The 20325-nt window shown below is 41.7% G+C and overlaps 2 protein-coding genes across 2 annotated transcripts in view; one reads left to right on the top strand and one right to left on the bottom strand.

Moving 5' to 3' along the window:
• LOC133633834 (collagen alpha-1(XI) chain-like) overlaps positions 1-20325 on the top strand; it is a 153307-nt gene that overhangs the window by 666 nt on the left and 132316 nt on the right. The window contains exon 2 of the mRNA XM_062026568.1: positions 18355-18539. The gene's annotated coding sequence lies outside the window, so the exon portion shown is untranslated. The remainder of the gene's footprint in view (positions 1-18354; positions 18540-20325) is intronic.
• Positions 3864-12999, bottom strand: LOC133633516 (retinol dehydrogenase 8-like). Its single transcript, XM_062026059.1, has 6 exons — positions 12752-12999; positions 5845-6006; positions 5585-5764; positions 4990-5083; positions 4236-4419; positions 3864-4171 (listed from the first exon to the last, which is right to left on the bottom strand). Exons 1-6 carry the CDS (start codon positions 12855-12857, stop codon positions 3944-3946), a joined length of 954 nt encoding a protein of 317 aa, XP_061882043.1. The 5' UTR covers positions 12858-12999; the 3' UTR covers positions 3864-3943.

Raw genomic sequence — 20325 nt, 5'->3', positions numbered from 1 at the left:
GCAGCAGCCTAAGCAGGGAAGCCCAGACTTCTCTCTCCCCAGCCACTTCGTCCAGCTCCTCCCGGGGGATCCAGAGGCGTTCCAAGGCCAGCCAGGAGAGATAGTCTTCCCAATGTGTCCTGGGTCTTCCCCGTGGCCTCCTACCGGTCGGACGTGCCCGAAACACCTCCCTAGGGAGGCGTTCGGGTGGCATCCTGACCAGATGCCCGAACCACCTCATCTGGCTCCTCTCCATGTGGAGGAGTAGTGGCTTTACTTTGAGCTCCCACCGGATGGCAGAGCTTCTCACCCTATCTCTAAGGGAGAGCCCCGCCACCCGGCGGAGGAAACTCATTTGGGCCGCTTGTACCCGTGATCTTGTCCATTCGGTCATAACCCAAAGCTCATGACCATAGGTGAGGATGGGAACATAGATCGACCGGTAAATTGAGAGCTTTGCCTTCCGGCTCAGCTCCTTCTTCACCAAAACGGATCGATACAGCGTCCGCATTACTGAAGACGCCGCACCGATCCGCCTGTCGATCTCACGACCCACTCTTCCCTCACTTGTGAACAAGACTCCGAGGTACTTGAACTCCTCCACTTGGGGCAAGATCTCCTCCCCAACCCGGAGATGGCACTCCACCCTGTTCCGGGCGAGAACCATGGACTCGGACTTGGAGGTGCTGATTCCCATCCCAGTCGCTTCACACTCAGCTGCGAACCGATCCAGTGAGAGCTGAAGATCTTGGCCAGATGAAGCCATCAGGACCACATCATCTGCAAAAAGCAGACACCTAATCCTGCAGCCACCAAACCAGAAACCCTCAATGCCCTGACTGCTCTCATTGGACCATTTTACCCAAGGACTTATGAATCAAAGTTTACTTATATAGCTCTAAATCACAAGTGTCTCAAAGGGCTGCATAAGCCACAACGACATCAGATCCCACATCAGGGCAAGAAAAAACTCAACTCAATGGGATGACAATGAGAAACCTTGGAGGGGACCGCAGATGTGGGGACCCCCTCCTCTCCCGGGCGACCGGTGCAATGGACGTCGAGTGGATCTAGTTAATAGTGTGAGAGTCTAGTCCATAGTGGATCTAACAAAATAGTGTGAGAGTCCAGTCCACAGTGGGGCCAGCAGGGGATCATCTTGAGTGGAGACAAGTCAGCAGCGCAGAGACGTCCCCAACTGATGCACAGATGAGTGGTCCACCCCGGGTCCCGACTTTGAACAGCTAGCACGTTATCTGTGGTCACCTAATAACCTCTCCATGCAAGAGAGGGGGGCAGAGCAGAAAAGAAACGGCAGATCAACTGGTCTAAAAGGGGGGTCTATTTAAAGGCTGGAGTATACAAATGAGTTTTAAGATGGGACTTAAATGCTTCTACTGAGGTAGCATCTCTAACTGTTACCGGGAGGGCATTCCAGAGTACTGGAGCCCGAATAGAAAACGCTCTATAGCCCGCAGACCTTTTTTGGGCTCCGGCAATCACTAATAAGCCGGAGTTCTTAGATTGCAGATTTCTTCCCCGGATATAAGGTACAATACAATCAGCAAGATAGGATGGAGCTAGACCAGGGGTCGGCAACCTTTACCACTCAAAGAGCCATTTTGGCAAGTTTCACAAATTAAAGAAAGTGATGGGAGCCACAAAAAAAATTTACAATTTAAAATGAAAAACACTGCATACAGAGCTTAAATGCTTTGTGCTATATTAACCAGGGGTCTCCGACACACGCACCGGCACGCACTTTAATGTGGACATTTGATGTTAGTGCAGCCCGCGAGTTTTGAATGAATGGCGCTTGATAGCGTCATACTTGCCAATCCTCTCATTTTTCCCCGGGAGACTCCCGAATATCAGAGCGTGATGACACCGCCCTCTACAGTCTGCCCTAACAGTGTACCTGCTTGACCACACGTAAGTGACAGCAAGGCGTACTACCTCAGCAACCACACATCTTACACTGACGGTGCCAATACCCAGAATCCCATGCAGCACTAACTCTTCCGTACTAGTTCAGCAACCACACATCTTACACTGACGGTACCAATACACATCTTACACTGACGGTACCAATACACATCTTACACTGACGGTACCAATACCCAGAATCCCATGCAGCACTAACTCTTCCGTACTAGTTCAGCAACCACACATCTTACACTGACGGTACCAATACACATCTGACACTGACGGTACCAATACACATCTTACACTGACGGTACCAATACCCAGAATCCCATGCAGCACTAACTCTTCCGCTCAACCAACGCAAGGAGAGGGGGGGGGGGTTGATGTGTGGGGGGGTTGTGGTAGCGGGGTGTATAATCTAGACCGGAAGAGTTAGGACTGCATGGGATTCTGGGTAATGGTTGTGTTGTGTTTATGTTGTGTTACAGTGCAGATGTTCTCCAGAAATGTGTTTTTCATTCTTTTTAGGTGTGGGTTCACAGTGTGGCGCATATTTGTAACGTAACAATGTTAAAGTTGTTTGATACGGCTACCGTCAGTGTAAGCTGTGTGGCTGATGAGTAAGTATGCTTTGCTGTCTCCTGTGTGTGCGATTAATAACAACATGCAACATGCGGCTGGACTGGCACGCTGTATGTAAATGCTTTAGAGGACAATTACTGCAGTGCAATCAGGGCACGCCCTTTATCTAGTATTTATAGTCTAAATAGGATTATATTTTCCCTGGGAGTTATTTATGAGAGACACTGAGATCCTTAAGTCTCCTGGGAAAATCGGGGGGTCGGCAAGTATGTAGCTGAGCCGCATCAGAGTGGTCAAAGAGCCGCATGCGGCTCCGGAGCCGCGGGTTGCCGACCCCTGAGCTAGACCGTTAAGTATTTTATACGTAAGTAGTAAAACCTTATGCTGCACTCTCACTATCCTCTGGTGTGCCTCCCAGGCCAGGGCGAGTTGTCCCATCTGCCCTGGTTGTAGCTGCTGATGTCTATCATTCATCAGTTCATGGAAGAAGCAATAAGGGTACCTCAGGGTACGAAAGCTGACTTTTTTGTCTTTCCAGTAAATTTTTGCTGTATTTTTACCCATCATTCATGTTGTTTTACTTTCCATTCCTTTTTTTTCCTAAAAGTGTTTTTCATGTCCAATTCTTTCACAAACGTACGATACACATGCAGTTATTCGACAAACTGGACATAAACGGTTTTCTTTTTTCATAAAAACATTTTGAAGTCATATTTTATTTCCTTTTTTTGCTCAAACCTCTCAATCAACTTGTATGTAACAAACCTTCTTTACATTTTGACCCTTTGAAAGCATTTTGATCAAACTAAGTCACAGTTGTGAATTACTATAAATGTGCATAACATTAGTTAGTTTGCTAATTTAAACCAGAGACATTATCTGATGTCCTGTTTGGCTTTGAGGGTAATTCAAATCGAATGTCCCCAGAAGGTTTAAATGAATGTATCTTCATAAATATGTCCTTTAACTGTCTTTACGGAAACTCACATTAAGAACGCTGAAATACCTTGTTGAGTCTACCTAATAATGGTCATAATCACAAAAGAAAACCCTGTGTGATTTCTTTAAAATCAAAAGCACGTTTGTGTTTGGGGGAAAAACTGTAAGAGAGTATCCTAAATTCTGATTCACATTTTTTGCAGAATCGTGAAGACCTAATTTATATTTAATTTTAGGGAAAAAAATAATACCTTAGAGTTGGAAACTGTACTAAATTGAAATCCTTCATAATTTTGTCCACCAGATGGCACCAGAATGTCAAGCCAGTCTTCGTCTCATTTCTTTTTTCTTAGTGAAACATTTGTGTGTACAGAGAAACGTGTGCCATAACAAAATGAATCAACACACTTCACTTTCAATGAAGGAGTTGTTTTTATTATCCATCACAAAAAGAGACTTGACAACCTGTGATCAAGTGGCGTTAATTCAATGTCAGTCCAGTCCATGTTAGGATTTGTCAGTTTGGCGAAACAGTCCGGCTCCTCAGACATCCACAGGTGAGGTACTTCATGGCGGTCATGCTAACGTGCATGAGCGGGCCCAGGTTGAAGAGCATGTGGTAGAATGCGTGGACCGACAGGCCTCCAGTTTCGTCCGCGTATTTCAGTGCCACGATAGGCGTGTACAAGGGGTTGGTCAAGTTACGGAAACGAGGACTGCTGGCTTCAATCACCTTCTTGGTGCACTGCAGGACAAAAGATTACAATCACATGCAGGAAGAGACCGGGGGGTTATTTTCAGGAACTTACTCTGGCGATGTCATCTGGCCTTTGTCCCAGCGTCTCAAAGATGTCCACCGAAGATGGGAGGTAGACGTTCTTGAAGTAATGCACGGTGTCCGGGTCGGTTCCAGGATATTCTTTTTGCCTAACGTCTTGAATCATCTTTGCCTCAAATTCCGTGTGTACCGGGCCGGGCTCGATCATGGACAACCTGAGGAGGAAGGCTCAAAATTGACACGCTACTCTCCAGGAGAATAGTCCTATCAATGTGATGAATCGCACAAACAACAAGCATGAATGTAGTAAAATTGTAGCTATCAAGGAAACAAAGCAGAACTGGTTTGTTGCTGGACAAAGTCAATAGGGTTCACTCTTAACCCCCTGGCATAGTCAGTACACAATTGAATCACTAAACTATTGTAATTCTGTCCACATAATATCAATTTAAGAAGAGTGTGACTGGGATCTGACAACAAATCTAAATGACCTGGCTAGATGCATATTTTTGGAGGAAACAGGAGTACTACTAAGGCTGTGTAACGTAGGCCAGCCAGGGTGGCTGAGCCATGTGTACATTAGGAAACTGCAATCCCTGACAAATTCAAAGAGTGTGCTAGCCTATTGGCTAGCAAATTTACCGTCCCAATCTCTTGAAGTGGGTTTGCGCCGCGCTCGGAGCAGTGGCAGTAAGGGAAGATCAGAAACACAATGCAGAGCCGCTACAGTTGCACACAATTTATGCTTGTTGTGTATAAGGGGGAAAAAAATGTGCGACACTCACGTGACGTTAAACTTCAACAGCTGCACCGCCAAACACTCACAGAAACCCTCCATAGCAAACTTGGAAGCTGCGTAGACGTCATTGAATACCACTCCTGCACAGCAAAACATGTATTGTCTGCACTGGTACTTCAACATGACGCTACAGTACATTCAAAGTTGCTGGGAATAGGGAATTCTTCAACTTGAGGCTTGCAAGGTCTGACCACAATTTTTCACTCAAACTAAAAGTAAATTAGTCAAAGTAAGTAAACCAAAAAACACGGCTAGCAACCTTGATAAGCTACCAAATAACTTGCAATATATAGTTTAATTTCGCCATCTAGTATAACAGTTTATTGTAGATTCATGAATTTACGCCTCTATTCAATCAGCCACATTAACGCCCCATCCTCTATGCACTTGAGGTATTTACCATTTATTTGAAAAAACTAAGCGATAATTTGAGCGTTTGTTATATAGTCTTTTAGTGTTTCTATGTGAATGCTGCCATTTTTTAGTTCAGATTTCTACTGCTCTCTGAAGACAAAGTACATGGATTTGTGTTTCCGATGCACCAGTTTTCTGATATGCACTGTTCAGCTTTGAGTGCCCACCTTGGAGTCCCATGACGCTGCTGACCACAATGATGTGTCCTCCTTTCCTTTTCTTCATGTCAGGCATCACCTCCTTTATCATCCTTATCACGCCAAAGAAGTTGGTCTCAAACACTTTCTTCATCTCCTCGATGGGGATGCTCTCCAGAGGGCCCACCAGGCCGATGCCCGCGTTGTTGACTAGTTGGGGGGTAAAAGGGACAAAACAGACTGATCTGGCGTTCTCTTTGTTTCATACATTCGTATAACTATTGACCCACTTAGGACGTCAATGTGGCGATCTTTGATGCCGTTGATGCACTGTTTGACTGATTCATCGGTGCATACGTCAAGCACAGCCAGAGAGAGCGTCTTCCCGTAGGCGTCGCCAGCCGCCTCTACTAGCTTGTCTTTACGCTTCAGGTCTCGCATCGTAGCTATGACTGGACAGAAACAAAAATACAACAGGTTTATTTGGACTGTGGACAACAACAACAAAAATAATCTACTTTAAAACAAGAAACAAAGATTGTGCTTAGGAAAGGTAAGTGTGTTGAGTCTTGGCTACACTCCAAATTTTTGACACAGGTTCAAGGATATTTTTGAAATGTGATGGATCGATAAGACCTTGTAGAAAGGAGAAGAAAACCCAACAGAACAGCGACAGAACATACAGGAGTACTATACAGTGCAGTCATTTAGACACCTTCTCCCAGGGGGACCCACCCTCTATTTGAGAAGGGCTGCATTAACTGTACCCCAAGCTGCCACAAATGATTGAAGGATGGGCAGAGCTGTTCCTGAACTAAATTGAAAACTGGATAACATCTTGGAGAAGCTGTCTGGTCTGTAAGGAAAAGTTATGATTCATTTGCGGACTAGAAATCGACAATTAGAGTAAAACATTTGCATTTGTTTAAACATTGTATTCTGGATTTTGTCTTAGCATGGCAAGGTCATTGCTACAAGACTGCCCCAGAGGACCAAGGTCAGCCAAGAAGCTCCAAATTTCTTGCCAATCTTTCATGGACATACACTTGTTCTTTGTTGACTTTTGTTGGACTGACTTGCTGTGTTATTGCGAAAACACTCTGCGAGAGCACCAAGGAAGTACACAACTCTTCAGGCTTACATACACACACACGCATCCACGTAAAATACACACCACACACACGTACCCTAGCCCCCACATCCCACTCCTTCGTGACTACGCAGCAGTGCCCCTGGTGGTTGCAATCCCCTCTCCTTGTTGGTAGTTTTGAGTTTTGTGTTCCGTAATATGTGCTCTTGTGTGCTTTTGTTTCTTGAGGTTTTTCCTGGTCTCAAACTGAGCCTCCAACCCCACATACGAGCATAGTTTGGGAGTTGCCTTTTTTTCCTCCTTATTCCCCCGTGTTTACCCTTTTTCTACCTTTCTACGGGGCGCCACCCTTGTGACGACCCGTCCGTTTTCCTGTTCTGTCCACCCCTATACAGTATGCCTGTTCTTGGACGGGTTGTACTGAAAACACATTTTGTTGTACTTTTTAAGTGCAATGACAATAAAGTTCCATTCATTTGTGGACATTCCTGACATAGGAATGAACACAAGGCGGAGAAAACTGGAAGAAAAGCCAATATTGTCAAAGACCGGTGATGGATTTAGAGATGAGAGTGGAAGATCATCTGCTCGCTCCATTGATGCCAAGGATAGCTTGTGTGTGGCTAAATATAACTTTATAATAGCCTGAGCGCATTCGCTATGGCCATAAAGCAGTTTACATATTAGCATTAGCGTCCTCTTCCCCTCCTGGAATACCTCATCCACGGTGAAGAGGATTAGTAGCCTTGGCAAGGATCTATAGTGCCTAGCTATTGTCTGCTTCTACACATGTCCTAAAAATAGTGAGGAACGGTCAAGCTACGGTCAGCGAAGAGGGCAAGAGGTGATCCTGGTATTGTGCCTCTCTACAAACCATAAGCAGAGGAAGGACTAATTCTACTTGTGTGTGTGAATGTTTCATTCTTACGCCGCAGTGAGGGCTCACTGGCGGCTACTAACAATATCTTCTGCTAAATAATGATCTGAAATGCATGTCACCAACATTTCAAACACTTCACTAAGTAGTACAGTGGATAAGCTCCAATGTATTTCAGTACCCAAGACACTCCAGCATTCATCAACCATGCAGACTACATAACACTCTTATGCACTCTGTCGTCATAGTGATGTAGGTGTCCCTATTGTGTTGCAATGGACCAATGGATGATCTATTGTTTGGTTAATTGTTTGTTTTTGGACTGTGTATTTTTTCCACAAATGTATTTCCAACCTTCTCGTCCCAAAACTAGCTCACAGGGACGATAATGCTCAGTTTGGATAGACACTTACAAAGAAGTATTCATTTACCAATGTATTTATCATCTCAGTTTAGTTCATGTTAGTTTACTTAATAGTCCTTTTGTTCTTGTTGCATTAGCTCAGTGATCCCCCATTACCGCCACGACTAATAATAGCAGTTGTCTGTAAAATTGTTACAAGTACATCTCTACATAACATTGTATCCTTACTAACATTACAGAAAACAAAAAAGAAAAATATATATCAATTTACAACAAACAATCTCTTTATTAACATTGTTTTTAAGTCTGCAACAGAAAATGTAAAACGAATTCAACCCCTATTTAAACTATAAACATTTTTAACCAACTTGAACCATTTGATCCTTTTTATTTTTAAAATAAACTCAATACATTGATCAGCAACAATAACTCAGGAATACAATACAGCTGGGTTGCATATGACGTCATATCCGTTTTCTCCTTCGCGGCTTAATTCACACGATGGTCAATCAGCTTAAGCGTAGCATTAAGTGAGAGTGAATGTAAAGTTTGAGCAGAAAATGCCGTATTGCTGTTCTGTTCTTGGGCGTTCCAGTCGTTCAAATAGAGAGATAGGAAAGAGCTTTCATAGAGTCCCGAATTAAGTGGTTCATTAAGGTAACAAAGTCAGGGGAAAAACAAAAGTGCGTCGAGGGAAATGACTCTTTGAATTATCACTTTCATCATCTCGTGGAATAAAATCGAACCTTCCTTGTGTCTGCAGTGATCACTTTGTAAAATGTTTAATTTTTTTTATTTGTTTGAGAAACTTTCTGTGATGCAATCAAGTTTATTCTCTACTGTATTAGTCGTTTTTTGAGGGCGGAACTAAACATAAAAAAAGGGCAAGAGATGGCATTAGTTTGTGTTCTTTTATGGTTGCTATGCCTAAATATAACTACGAAGACCTGCTTGTGCAAATAAACTAACACCATGTTAACACCTAGTAATATTTTAATTGTTGGTCCAATCCACTGTATTTTCTTTCTCAATATTCATAACAGAAACTAAAAGCTAAAAATATCCTTCATAGTTTTAATAAAGTAGTAAAATAAATCTCTCGTAGGCTCAACAGCATATACTGAATCTTGATATCGCTAGTAAACATTGCTGAACAAAATATATAGCTAAATAATGAGACTTAAATAGGAACTTAACAGCATACAAACAACTACAGACATGAATTGTATTAATATTAGCAGGAAATCAACTGCAAACAAACTTATCCTTTTCCTCATTTGCGTCACGATTATAGCAGCATGGCACTCGTTATGTCACAAATAAGTCCAATTTTGTCTTTTACGGATTAATGTTTAATTTGTGGGCCTCTCCAGATGTGAAGAAATGATGTGCCTCCAATCTTTTATTCTTTAAATACCATGAGCGTCAAATTAAGTGAAATTGTAGCTTGCAGTAACCTCTTGGTGATGATTGATGGTAAACAGTAGCCTAATGAGGCTCCAGACCATCCCCTGAAACCCAAAAGTGCCCGGATGTGCCTCTGGGTCACGTGATTGCAACCCAGCTATATAAAACACTTAAACCTACAAAACAATATTTAATAAAACAATTTGTGGTGATTTTTTTTTTAATCAAATTGAGGCAATTGTACAATGAGCACATTTTGTAGTGCACAGCTTTTCGAAGCTGGGTTTGAAGCATGATACTGATAAAGCATGTTTCCGGGCTCACACACGCCCCCCTGGCATCCACTGCTTCCCCTCAGGGTGTCCCGCCCCACTATTTGAAAACTGACTAGCAACATATGGGGGACAAAATATTAGTATGCGGTTTTTAGTGCGCAGGCTTTCCTAATTTTTCCACTTGACTATACACGTATGTTTTGTAACTCCTAGCCCACTGTGCACAAAATTATACAATCGTGTCAAAACATGCACACCTGCTTTGCTATTATACATCACGTGGTGGCGCTAATGTTAAACAACCAAATTTTGACACCATGTAGTAGGAAGGAAACTCATACGGCCCTATTCTTTGCAGTTTACCTGACTCGTGAAACGTGACAAATTGGGGGGTTGCACTAGCCACTTTAGCCGCCAGATGGCTGTAGAGTGTTGACTATCTTAAAATATGTTTTGTGGCAATTCCAACTTTGACCATAGCGTCAGTTGTTCTCTCGGTAGAGCCACCCAGGAGTGAGGCCATATGTGTAATGACGTGGTCGCATGGTTATACGTGGGTCGTTCTCCCAAGATGTAGCAGGAAACTCTGGAGGCAAGGTGCAGGTGAGACAATGATTTATTGTCTATGAAACATGCAAAAACTACAAGAAGACTAGCGTGCCGATCGCACAAGAAGCTAGGCTAAGGAAATAGCTAGAGGGAAAAATTAGCATAAAACAGGAAAACAAAAACAAAGCTTAGCTCTGGATTTGTAGGAATAGAACTGTTGCGTGGAAGTAAATAAGACAGCCAGACAGTGTGTAGCGGAAGACAGGAATACAGTTGTGCTCATAAGTTTACATACCCTGGGAGAATTTATGATTTCTTGGCCACTCTTCAGAGAATATGAATGATAACACAAAAAACTTTCTTCCACTCATGCTTAAAGGCCGACTGAAACCCACTACTACCGACCACGCAGTCTGATAGTTTATATATCAATGATGAAATCTTAACATTGCAACACATGCCAATACGGCCGGGTTAACTTATAAAGTGCAATTTTAAATTTCCCGCTAAACTTCCGGTTGAAAACGTCTATATATGATGACGTATGCGCGTGACGTCAATCGTTGAAACGGAAGTATTTGTACCCCATTGAATCCAATACAAAAAAGCTCTGTTTTCATCTCAAAATTCCGCAGTATTCTGGACATCTGTGTTGGTGAATCTTTTGCAATTTGTTTAATGAACAATGGAGACTGCAAAGAAGAAAGTTGTAGGTGGGATCGGTGTATTAGCGGCTGGCTGTAGCAACACAACCAGGAGGACTTTGACTTGGATAGCAGACGCGCTAGCCGACGCTAGCCGCCGACAGCACGGATGATCGGGTGAAGTCCTTTGTCCTTCCGTCGATTGCTGGAACGCAGGTGAGCACAGGTGTTGATGAGCAGATGAGGGCTGGCTGGCGTAGGTGGACCGCTAATGTTTTTATCATAGCTCTGTGAGGTCCCGTTGCTAAGTTAGCTTCAATGGCGTCGTTAGCAACAGCATTTTTAAGCTTCGCCAAGCTGGGAATTATTAACCGTGTATTTACATGTCCATGGTTTAATAGTATTGTTGATCTTCTGTCTATCCTTCCAGTCAGGGATTTATTTATTTTGTTTCTATCTGCATTTGAGCCCGATGCTATCACGTTAGCTCAGTAGCTAAAGAGCTTCGCTGTTTTCTTGTCGTGGAGATAAAAGTCACTGTGAATGTCCATTTCGCGTTCTCGACTCTCATTTTCAAGAGGATATAGTATCCGAGGTGGTTTAAAATATAAATCCGTGATCCACAATAGAAAAAGGAGAAAGTGTGGAATCCAATGAGCCCTTGTACCTAAGTTACGGTCAGCGCGAAAAAAGATACGTCCTGCACTGCACTGTAGTCCTTCACTCTCACTTTCCTCATCCACGAATCTTTCACCCTCGCTCAAATTAATGGGGTAATCGTCGCTTTCTCGGTCCAAATCTCTCTCGCTGCATTGTAAACAATGGGAAAATGTGAGGAGTCCTACCTCCGGTGACGTCACGCTACTTCCGGAATAGGCAAGGCTTTTTTTTATCAGCGACCAAAAGTTGCGACCTTTATCGTCGTTGTTCTCTACTAAATCCTTTCAGCAAAAATATGGCAATATCGCTAAATGATCAAGTATGACACATAGAATGGATCTGCTATCCCCGTTTAAGTAAAAAAATGTCATTTCAGTAGGCCTTTGATGGTTGTGTGAAGCTATTTATAGGCAAACAACCGTGTTTACTCTTTTTAAATCAAAATGACGAAAGTACCAAAATGACCCTGATCAAAAGTTTACATACCCCAGTGACTTTGATCTGATAACATGCACAAAAGTTGACACAAACAGGTTTGAATGGCTAATCAAAGTTCCAATCCTCACCTGTGACATGTTTGTTTGTAATTAATGTGTGTGTATAAAAGGTCAGTGAGTTTCCGGGCTTCTGACAGACCATTGCATCTTTCATCCAGTGTTGCACAGATATTTCTGGATTCTGAGTCATGGGGAAGGCAAAATAATTGTCAAAGGATCTACGAGAAAAGGTAATTGAACTGCATAAAACAGGAAAGGGGTATAAAAAGATATCCAAGGAATTGAGAATGCCTATCAGCAGTGTTCAAACGCTAATTAAGAAGTGGAAAATGAGGGATTCAGGTAGACCAGCAAAGATTTCAGCCACAACTGCCAGGAAAATTGTTCGAGATGCAAAGAAAAATCCACAAATAACTTCAGCTGAAATACAGGACTCTCAGAAAAACTGTGGTATGGCTGTTTCAAGATGCACAATAAGGAGGCACTTGAAGAAAAATGGGACGCAGGGTTGAGTCGCCAGAAGAAAGCCATCACTTCAAATTACTTTGTTCCAGAACTTTTGAGGCTTGTCTCTGTGCTGTTTGGCGTAATGTAATACTGTAATAACGGGATACTTTGTGACATTTGCGCAGAAATGGCAAGGTTTCTCATTGTCATCCCATTGGGTTGATTTTTTTCTTGCCCTGTTGTGGGATCTGATCCGAGGATGTCATTGTGGCTTGTGCAGCCCTTTGAGACACTCATGATTTAGGGCTATATAAGTAAACTTTAATTGATTGATATTGTCATTTTTTAGACTTGAGTGACTACGCATAAAATACTGAGCCTACCTACCGTGGTAGCGCTTCTGTTCATCGTTGGCCAGCATCACGGCCATCCTCAGGCCAATTCCAGAGGAGCAGCCGGTGATCAGCACCACTTTCTGCCCAGGGCTCGCCATGTCTGCCGGACCTTGAGTTCACAGCTCACTCCTGTAAACAAACACTACTCTGCAGGATGAGTCGTCTTCTCCAGTGAAAGCCACACTAAGAGGATCAAAGTCACATGGCGCTCGACAAGAACCGGGATTAAACACTCAGGACACTCTCGCCTTCGTCCTGTTTGTCAGTTTGCTTGCAGACGTTGCAGTACAGTACTCGGCGGAACCTCTAGTGCCGGAGCCTTTTGGTGTCTGGCGCCACCCAGTGTTGACACGTAAAATCGTCTTTTATTATAGACTGGTTCAAACAAACGCTGCTCATAGTCTCTCTCCGTCTCTCTTGCACACAGACATTAAAAGTATCGCTGGAGGTCACGGCTTGAAAGACAACCTAAAGCAGGAGAGGCCGCCTTTAAATATGTCTGGAATGTATTTTCTCTTTTGTAAAAAAAACAACTAAATACTGGAAAACACATTTTTCCTAATGGTGTGACTTAGTAAAAACTTATTTCCTAACAAAGGACATTAACATGTTTTCCCCTTTATCAATTTATCGCTGCCTCGTTACGTGCTAGTTATATCATTAAGTCGTAACACCTTGGCTTTCAAGTGACTAATGAGGTAGGAGGGGCTTTACGACAAGAATTCACTCGTAAAATGGTACCCAAAAAAAGCCAAAAGCAACATTTTTCTCCCACAGGCTTCCTGGAATGGCCTTCAGATTTTGAACTACGCCTGACCCTTTGACCCGACCTTGTGTGCGACTCGCTGACCCACTTTTTCTTTTGACAAACTGCGAATGGTTGTGCTGCAAGACAGGACTTAATGCGGCACTGCACTTTTTCTTGGAAATGTGCCTTTCATTCACGATCCCTTTGTAAAACAAGAACAGATGTTTTTTTTTAATGCATTCTAATTTGGCAAGTGCGAGGTGGCTAACATAGTAGCTAACGGGCGTAGTCTCACATTTCCTGTCTCGTCCTTACATGTCGTTCTTTTAAGCGCTAACGCTGAGGAACTACTTTTAGCGGCGCCGTGATCACAGAGCGTTAACTAGCTTATTCTGCTATATTGAGCCAGTAAGCTGTTGCATTGCCTCTGAGTTGGTGAAAGTTAATCCTTGATTATAAATCGTGCCTTTCACCTGGATAGTAGAAGGTTGTGGACAGGAACCGCTAAGTTGGTCAACTTTGACGTTCAACTTAGATCGGGAGATGGCGAGAAAAATACAAAAAGACGCTTGTTTGCGCCCACCTTGTTTTTTTTGCCTGCTTAAAGGCCTACTGAAATGAATTTTTTTTATTCAAACGGGGATAGCAGATCCATTCTATGTGTCATACTTGATCATTTCGCGATATTGCCATATTTTTGCTGAAAGGATTTAGTAGAGAACATCGACGATAAAGTTCGCAACTTTTGGTCGCTGATAAAAAAAGCCTTGCCTGTACCGGAAGTAGCGTGACGTCACAGGTTGAAAGGCTCCTCACATTTCCCCATTGTTTACAATGCAGCGAGAGCGATTCGGAACGAGAAAGCGACGATTACCCCATTCATTTGAGCGAGGATGAAAGATTTGTGGATGAGGAACGTCAGAGTGAAGGACTAGAGTGTAGTGCAGGACGTATCTTTTTTCGCTCTGACCGTAACTTAGGTACAGGGGTTCATTGGATTCCACACTTTCTCCTTTTTCTATTGTGGATCACAGATTTGTATTTTAAACCACCTCGGATACTATATCCTCTTGAAAATGAGAGTCGAGAACGCGAAATGGACATTCACAGTGACTTTTATCTCCACGACGATACATCGGCGAAGCTCTTTAGCTACGGAGCTAACGTGATAGCACATCAGGCTTAAATGCATATAGAAACAAAATAAATAAACCCCTGACTGGAAGGATAGACAGAAAAGCAACAATACTATTAAACCATGGACATGTAAATACATGGTTAATGCTTTCCAGGCTGGCGAAGCTTAACAATGCTGTTGCTAACGACGCCATTGAAGCTAACTTAGCAACGGGACCTCACAAATCTATGCTAAAAACATTAGCTATCCACCTACGCCAGCCCTCATCTGCTCATCAACACCCGTGCTCACCTGCGTTACAGCGATCGACGGAGCGACGATCATAGATGCGGTCGGCGGCCCGGAGACAGAGGAAGTCAAGGTGAGGTCGGCAGCTAGCACGTCTGCTATCCATCTCAAAGTCCTCCTGGTTGTGTTGCTGTAGTCTGCCGCTAATACACCGATCCCACCTACAACTTTCTTCTTTGCAGTCTTCCTTGTTCATTAAACAAATTGCAAAAGATTCACCAACACAGATGTCCAGAATACTGTGGAATTTTGAGATGGAAACAGAGCTTTTTGTATTGGATTCAATGGTGTACTAATACTTCCGGTTCAACGATTGACGTCACGCGCATACGTCATCATACATAGACGTTTTCAACCGGAAGTTTAGCGGGAAATTTAAAATTGCACTTTATAAGTTAACCCGGCCGTATTGGCATGTGTTGCAATGTTAAGATTTCATCATTGATATATAAACTATCAGACTGCGTGGTCGGTAGTAGTGGGTTTCAGTAGGCCTTTAAGGATTATGATTAATTGTTCATCTAGACAGAAATACATAAACATCCCATCAGTTGGCATCCCATTGAGAGCAGACATTGCACATTAGGTGATTGTTTTATCATGTTCATAGTTTGTATTTCTTGTTTAGCACTTAGCAATACTGCTACTTAAGGGTGTAACGGTACACAAAAATTTCGGTTCAGTACGTACCTCGGTTTAGAGGTCACGGTTCGGTTCATTTTCGGTACAGTAAGAAAACAACAAAATATACATTTTCTGGTTATTTATTTACCAAAATTTGTAAACAATGGCTTTATCCTTTTAACATAACAATAACATACATATACACACAGGGTCGATTGCCAGGGTTAATGCAGTCAAAATATATAAAATAAGATAAGGCTCAGAATTGGTTTCTTAACAAAACCTTTCTACATATAAAGTGCAACATTTCCACATATAAAGTGCAACATTAAACTGCTTCAAGTTGTTGCTTGGATTAAATAAAATGACAAAACTTTTCTTCTACATATAAAAAGTGCAACATTAAACAGTTTCAAGTCAACTCAGCCTCAGATTAACTTTTCTTTCCACCCCCCGAGCCTTTAACCAGGGTGACTTTCACTCCATTTTCATGTTTTTTGCCAGAAAAATCAGTTTATCCACATTGTCTGCAGAAAGAGCAGACCTGCTTGCAGTTAAAATGTTTCCAACTGTGGAAAATACCCTTTCACTGGGCACGGAGCTAGCAGGTATGGCGAAGTAGTGCCTGGCTAACTTTACAGTAAGAGGATATATGGGCTCATTGTTCTTCCACCATAGAAGTGGGTCAAAATCTACTTTTTAATGCAATATGGTCTTAAATCTGCTGCTATAAAAACACCAACAGCATTTGTTATTGCTTTAGCCCTGCCTGACTCGCCGAGGAGAAGCTGCTTGAATGCGGTGGGAGCTGTGTTTGTTCGTCTTTATCTTCGTTGAAGCCGAAGTGTTCCCAAACGGGAGATCTTAACGAGGCAAGAGGGTCTTCTAGCTCTGGCTTTTGCATGTTGTAGTAGCCCAGGTCGCTGCTAGCATGCCGTGTGTTGTGCCTCAGTGTGCATTGTTTACACAACGTACCGTTACACCCTTACTGCTACTTGCTGGATCTGTTTATGACTCAACTTCTAAAACTTGTATCTCATCCTCCTTATATTCAGGCTCAAAAATATAAGCTCCTGGATCAAAAACTGTCCCAAAGTAGTCGTTGTTGTATCTCATGAAGTCGGTCATCAGTTGAAGTAGTTGTTGTTCAAAGAAATAGCGAACGCGGTAATGCGTCTGGGAAATTAATATGCTGCCGTGTGAGAAAAATTAGCAAAATATGTAAATATTACATGTTATTATGAATGTGCCTGTTACTACATTACATATATACTTACATGATGTATATATGAAGGTTTTTTAGAGTGCTTTATAGGCGGAATAGAGCGAATCCTACAGTGGGTCTTGGTTAGTTTTTGCCTCATCCTTCACTTAAAGCGTGAGTGAAAAAGGCACTACTGACCTGATAAGTCCGAAAAAGAAATAGATGGTGCAGTATAGTGTTGTCCCGATACCAATATTTTGGTACGGGTACCAAAATTCTTTCGATACTTTTCTGTACTTTTCTAAATAAAGGGGACCACAAAAAATTGCATTATTTGCTTTGTTTTAACAAAAAATCTTACGGTACATTAAACATATGTTTCTTATTGTAAGTTTGTCCTTAAATAAAATAGTGAACATACAACTTGTTTTTTAGTAGTAAGTAAACAAACAAAGGCTCCTAATTAAGCTGCTGACGTATGCAGTAACATATTGTCATTTTTCATTCTATTATTTTGTCATAATTACTAAGGACAAGTGGTAGAAAATGAATTATTAATCTACTTGTTCATTTACTGTTAATATCGGCTTACTTTCTCTTTTAACATGTTCTACCTAAACTTTTGTTAAAATGTAATAATCACTTCTTCTTCTGTTGTTTGATACTTTACATTAGTTTTGGATGATACCGCACATTTGGGTATCGATCCGATACCAAGTCGTTGCAGGATCATACATTGGTCATATTTAAGGTCCTCATGTGTCCAGGGACATATTTCCTGAGTTTATAACATAATATAACCGGTACTTTTCAGAGGCGGTATGTACCGATTATGATTCATTAGTATTGCGGTACTATACTAATACCGGTATACCGTACAACCAGTATTATCTATTCATAGATGCTACCCGGTGGTAGTTTGAGCACACTGCGGCTAATCCTGGATAGTCCCACGCAGGATTCTCACAGGAATGAGGCAAAAATACAACCATACCTCGTGTATAAGCTCCATTGAAAACTGACTTTTGCTAGCATTTATTCACATAGGGATTGCACACGATAGACAAAATCCCCCCCACTCCAAAGAAAAATTAGCTCTTTGGGATATTAGGATGAAATAACTCAGGTCGTCTCTGACAAACTTTGCTCTTCCCAAACACCAGGGTGATAGGAGCAAGCTTATCTTTAAGGGCTGGCTTTCGCAGCAGGTGTGTTTGTAAGCTTTCAAAACACCTTCGTAGCAAAGCTAGTGTTTCAGGTGGCTGAAAAGGATTGATGTGTCGGAGCGCAATGTTTGCAGAATATTTAGTGCAAATAGCACACGGAAAGTCTTCCTCTGAAACTGAAGAAGTCCCACACGATTGATGCCAATGTTTGTTACAAGGAAAGTTTACTACAGGCTTACAGAAAAGGAGCGCTTGATTTGCTCACCTGCATCGCACTTTAAGTAACCCCGCCTCATTGGAGCATTTAAAAAAAAAAAATATTACAGATGTGACATTATAATTCCCCATATCAGCCTCATAATTATGTGTCTGTTATTTATCGTTCACCTCCAGTAATTTACGTTTTCCTTGTTTTGTTTTTTTAAAGAGACGACGCCACCAAAGGACACCCGTGACGGCAAAGAAAAAAGAAAACGAACATGGTTGTTCGGTACAAGATGGCTCACGGGACATTTTGTAAGAAGAGTTAAAAAATGTGAAGAACGTTCACTGCAACGGTTTTATGTAAAGAGACACACCTCCCAGGCATTCGTCTCCCTCTGCAAGTAAATGGTGAGCACACACATTTTTTTTTTTTTTACTGCACTTTTTTTGGTGGAATTTTGCCTGTCATTCCCAATCCTAATGTGAGACAAGAACATACAGTACAGGCCAAAAGTTTGGACACACCTTCTCCTCATTCAATGCATTTTCTTTGTTTTCATGACTATTGTAGATTGTCACTGAAGGCATCAAAACTATGAATGAACACATGTGGAGTTATGTACCTAACAAAAAAGGTGAAATAACTGAAAACATGTTTTATATTCTAGTTTCTTCAAAATAGCCACCCTTTGCTCTGATTACTGCTTTGCACACTCTTGGCATTCTCTCGATGACACACCTGTGAAGTGAAAACCATTTCAGGTGACTACCTCTTGAAGCTCTTTGAGAAAATGCCAAGAATGTGCGAAAAAGTAATCGGAGCAAAGGGTGGCTATTTTGAAGAAACCAGAATATAAAACATGTTTTCAGTTATTTCACCTTTTTTTGTTAAGTACATAACTCCACATGTGTTCATTCATAGTTTTGATGCCTTCAGTGACAATCTACAATGTAAATAGTCATGAAAATAAAGAAAAAAACGTTGAATGAGAAGGTGTGTCCAAACTTTTGGCCTGTACCATATATGTTTTTTTTTTTTTTAAAATGTATTCTAACTCGTAAATACATGTTAGCAAAAGTCAGCTAACAATGGAGGTAGTGGGAGTCAATACGTCATTGCGTATATATTTCACCTATAAAGTGCTCTAAAAAAACCTCCAATGTGTTTAATACATGCTGTAAGTGTATATGTAATGTAGTAAAAGGGAACATTCATAATAATAATCATTTTCAACATTTTAAGCATATGGCAGCAAATTGATTTTACGACGCGTTACAATGTTCGCTTTTCCCTTTAACAACAGACATTACTAATTGTGGCAGGCTTCACGAGAGATAACGACGACTACTTTTGGATAAATAATGATCCAGAAACCTATATTTTTGAGCCTGAATATAATGAGGATGATCTACAAGTTTTAGAAGCTGTGTGCAAAACAGCTTGCGTGAAACACTAAGCATCATGTAGCAGTATTGCTAAGTGCTGAACAAGAAATACAAACTATGAACATAATAAAACAATCACTTACTGTACAATGTCTGCTCTCACCGGGATGCTGATTGATGGGGTGTTCATATCTTCCTGTTTAGATGGAGAATTAATCATAATCCTCACACAGGTTAAAAAAAAACAGTGGCCGTAAACGTGCGTCTTTTCGTGTCTTTCTCGCCATCCCTGGGTCTAAGTTGAATGTCAAAGTTGACCAACTTTGCAGTTTATGGCCACAACCTTCTACTATCCAAGTGAGAGGCATGATCCAACTTTGCAGTTTATGGCCACACCCTTTTACGATCCAAGTGAGAGTCATGATTTATAATCTAAAAATAGCTTTTACCAGCTGCATAACATAGTTACCTCTCTGTGGTCAATGTGCCGCTAAAAGTAGTTCCTCTGCGTTAGCACTTAAAATGACAATATCGCTAATACTTGGTTAATATTCAGTTGGTGTTTTTTGGATGTTTTTTTTCAGGGTTTTGTGGGCGCAATACACACAATGATGTATTGACTCCCATCAGCTTCATTATAGCCACCTTGTGTGTTTTTTGTCTTACATAGGGATTGTGAGTGATAGGCAAAATAAAAAGTGCAGTTCCCCTATAAGACTAACTTCTTTTTACTCTTGCATCGAAATGTTAAAACAGCGATGTATGAAGCTTTACCGAAGGCTACACTACTTTCATACCTCATTAAATG

The sequence above is a fragment of the Entelurus aequoreus genome, linkage group LG18 (genome assembly GCF_033978785.1).
Source record: "Entelurus aequoreus isolate RoL-2023_Sb linkage group LG18, RoL_Eaeq_v1.1, whole genome shotgun sequence".
Classification (NCBI taxonomy): Eukaryota; Metazoa; Chordata; class Actinopteri; order Syngnathiformes; family Syngnathidae; genus Entelurus; species Entelurus aequoreus.
The sequence above is the reverse complement of the archived record's forward strand: the minus strand, read 5'-3'. Positions and strand labels throughout refer to the sequence as shown.

Bases quoted from the DNA above. Each gene is read 5' to 3' on its own strand.
- LOC133633516 (XM_062026059.1), bottom strand. From the start codon at position 12,857: ATGGCGAGCCCTGGGCAGAAAGTGGTGCTGATCACCGGCTGCTCCTCT. The intron at 6,007-12,751 runs GTAGGTAGGCTC...GTTTCTGTCCAG, and splicing joins TGAACAGAAGCGCTACCACG to TCATAGCTACGATGCGAGAC. The intron at 4,172-4,235 runs GTAAGTTCCTGA...TTTGTCCTGCAG, and splicing joins GGCCAGATGACATCGCCAGA to TGCACCAAGAAGGTGATTGA.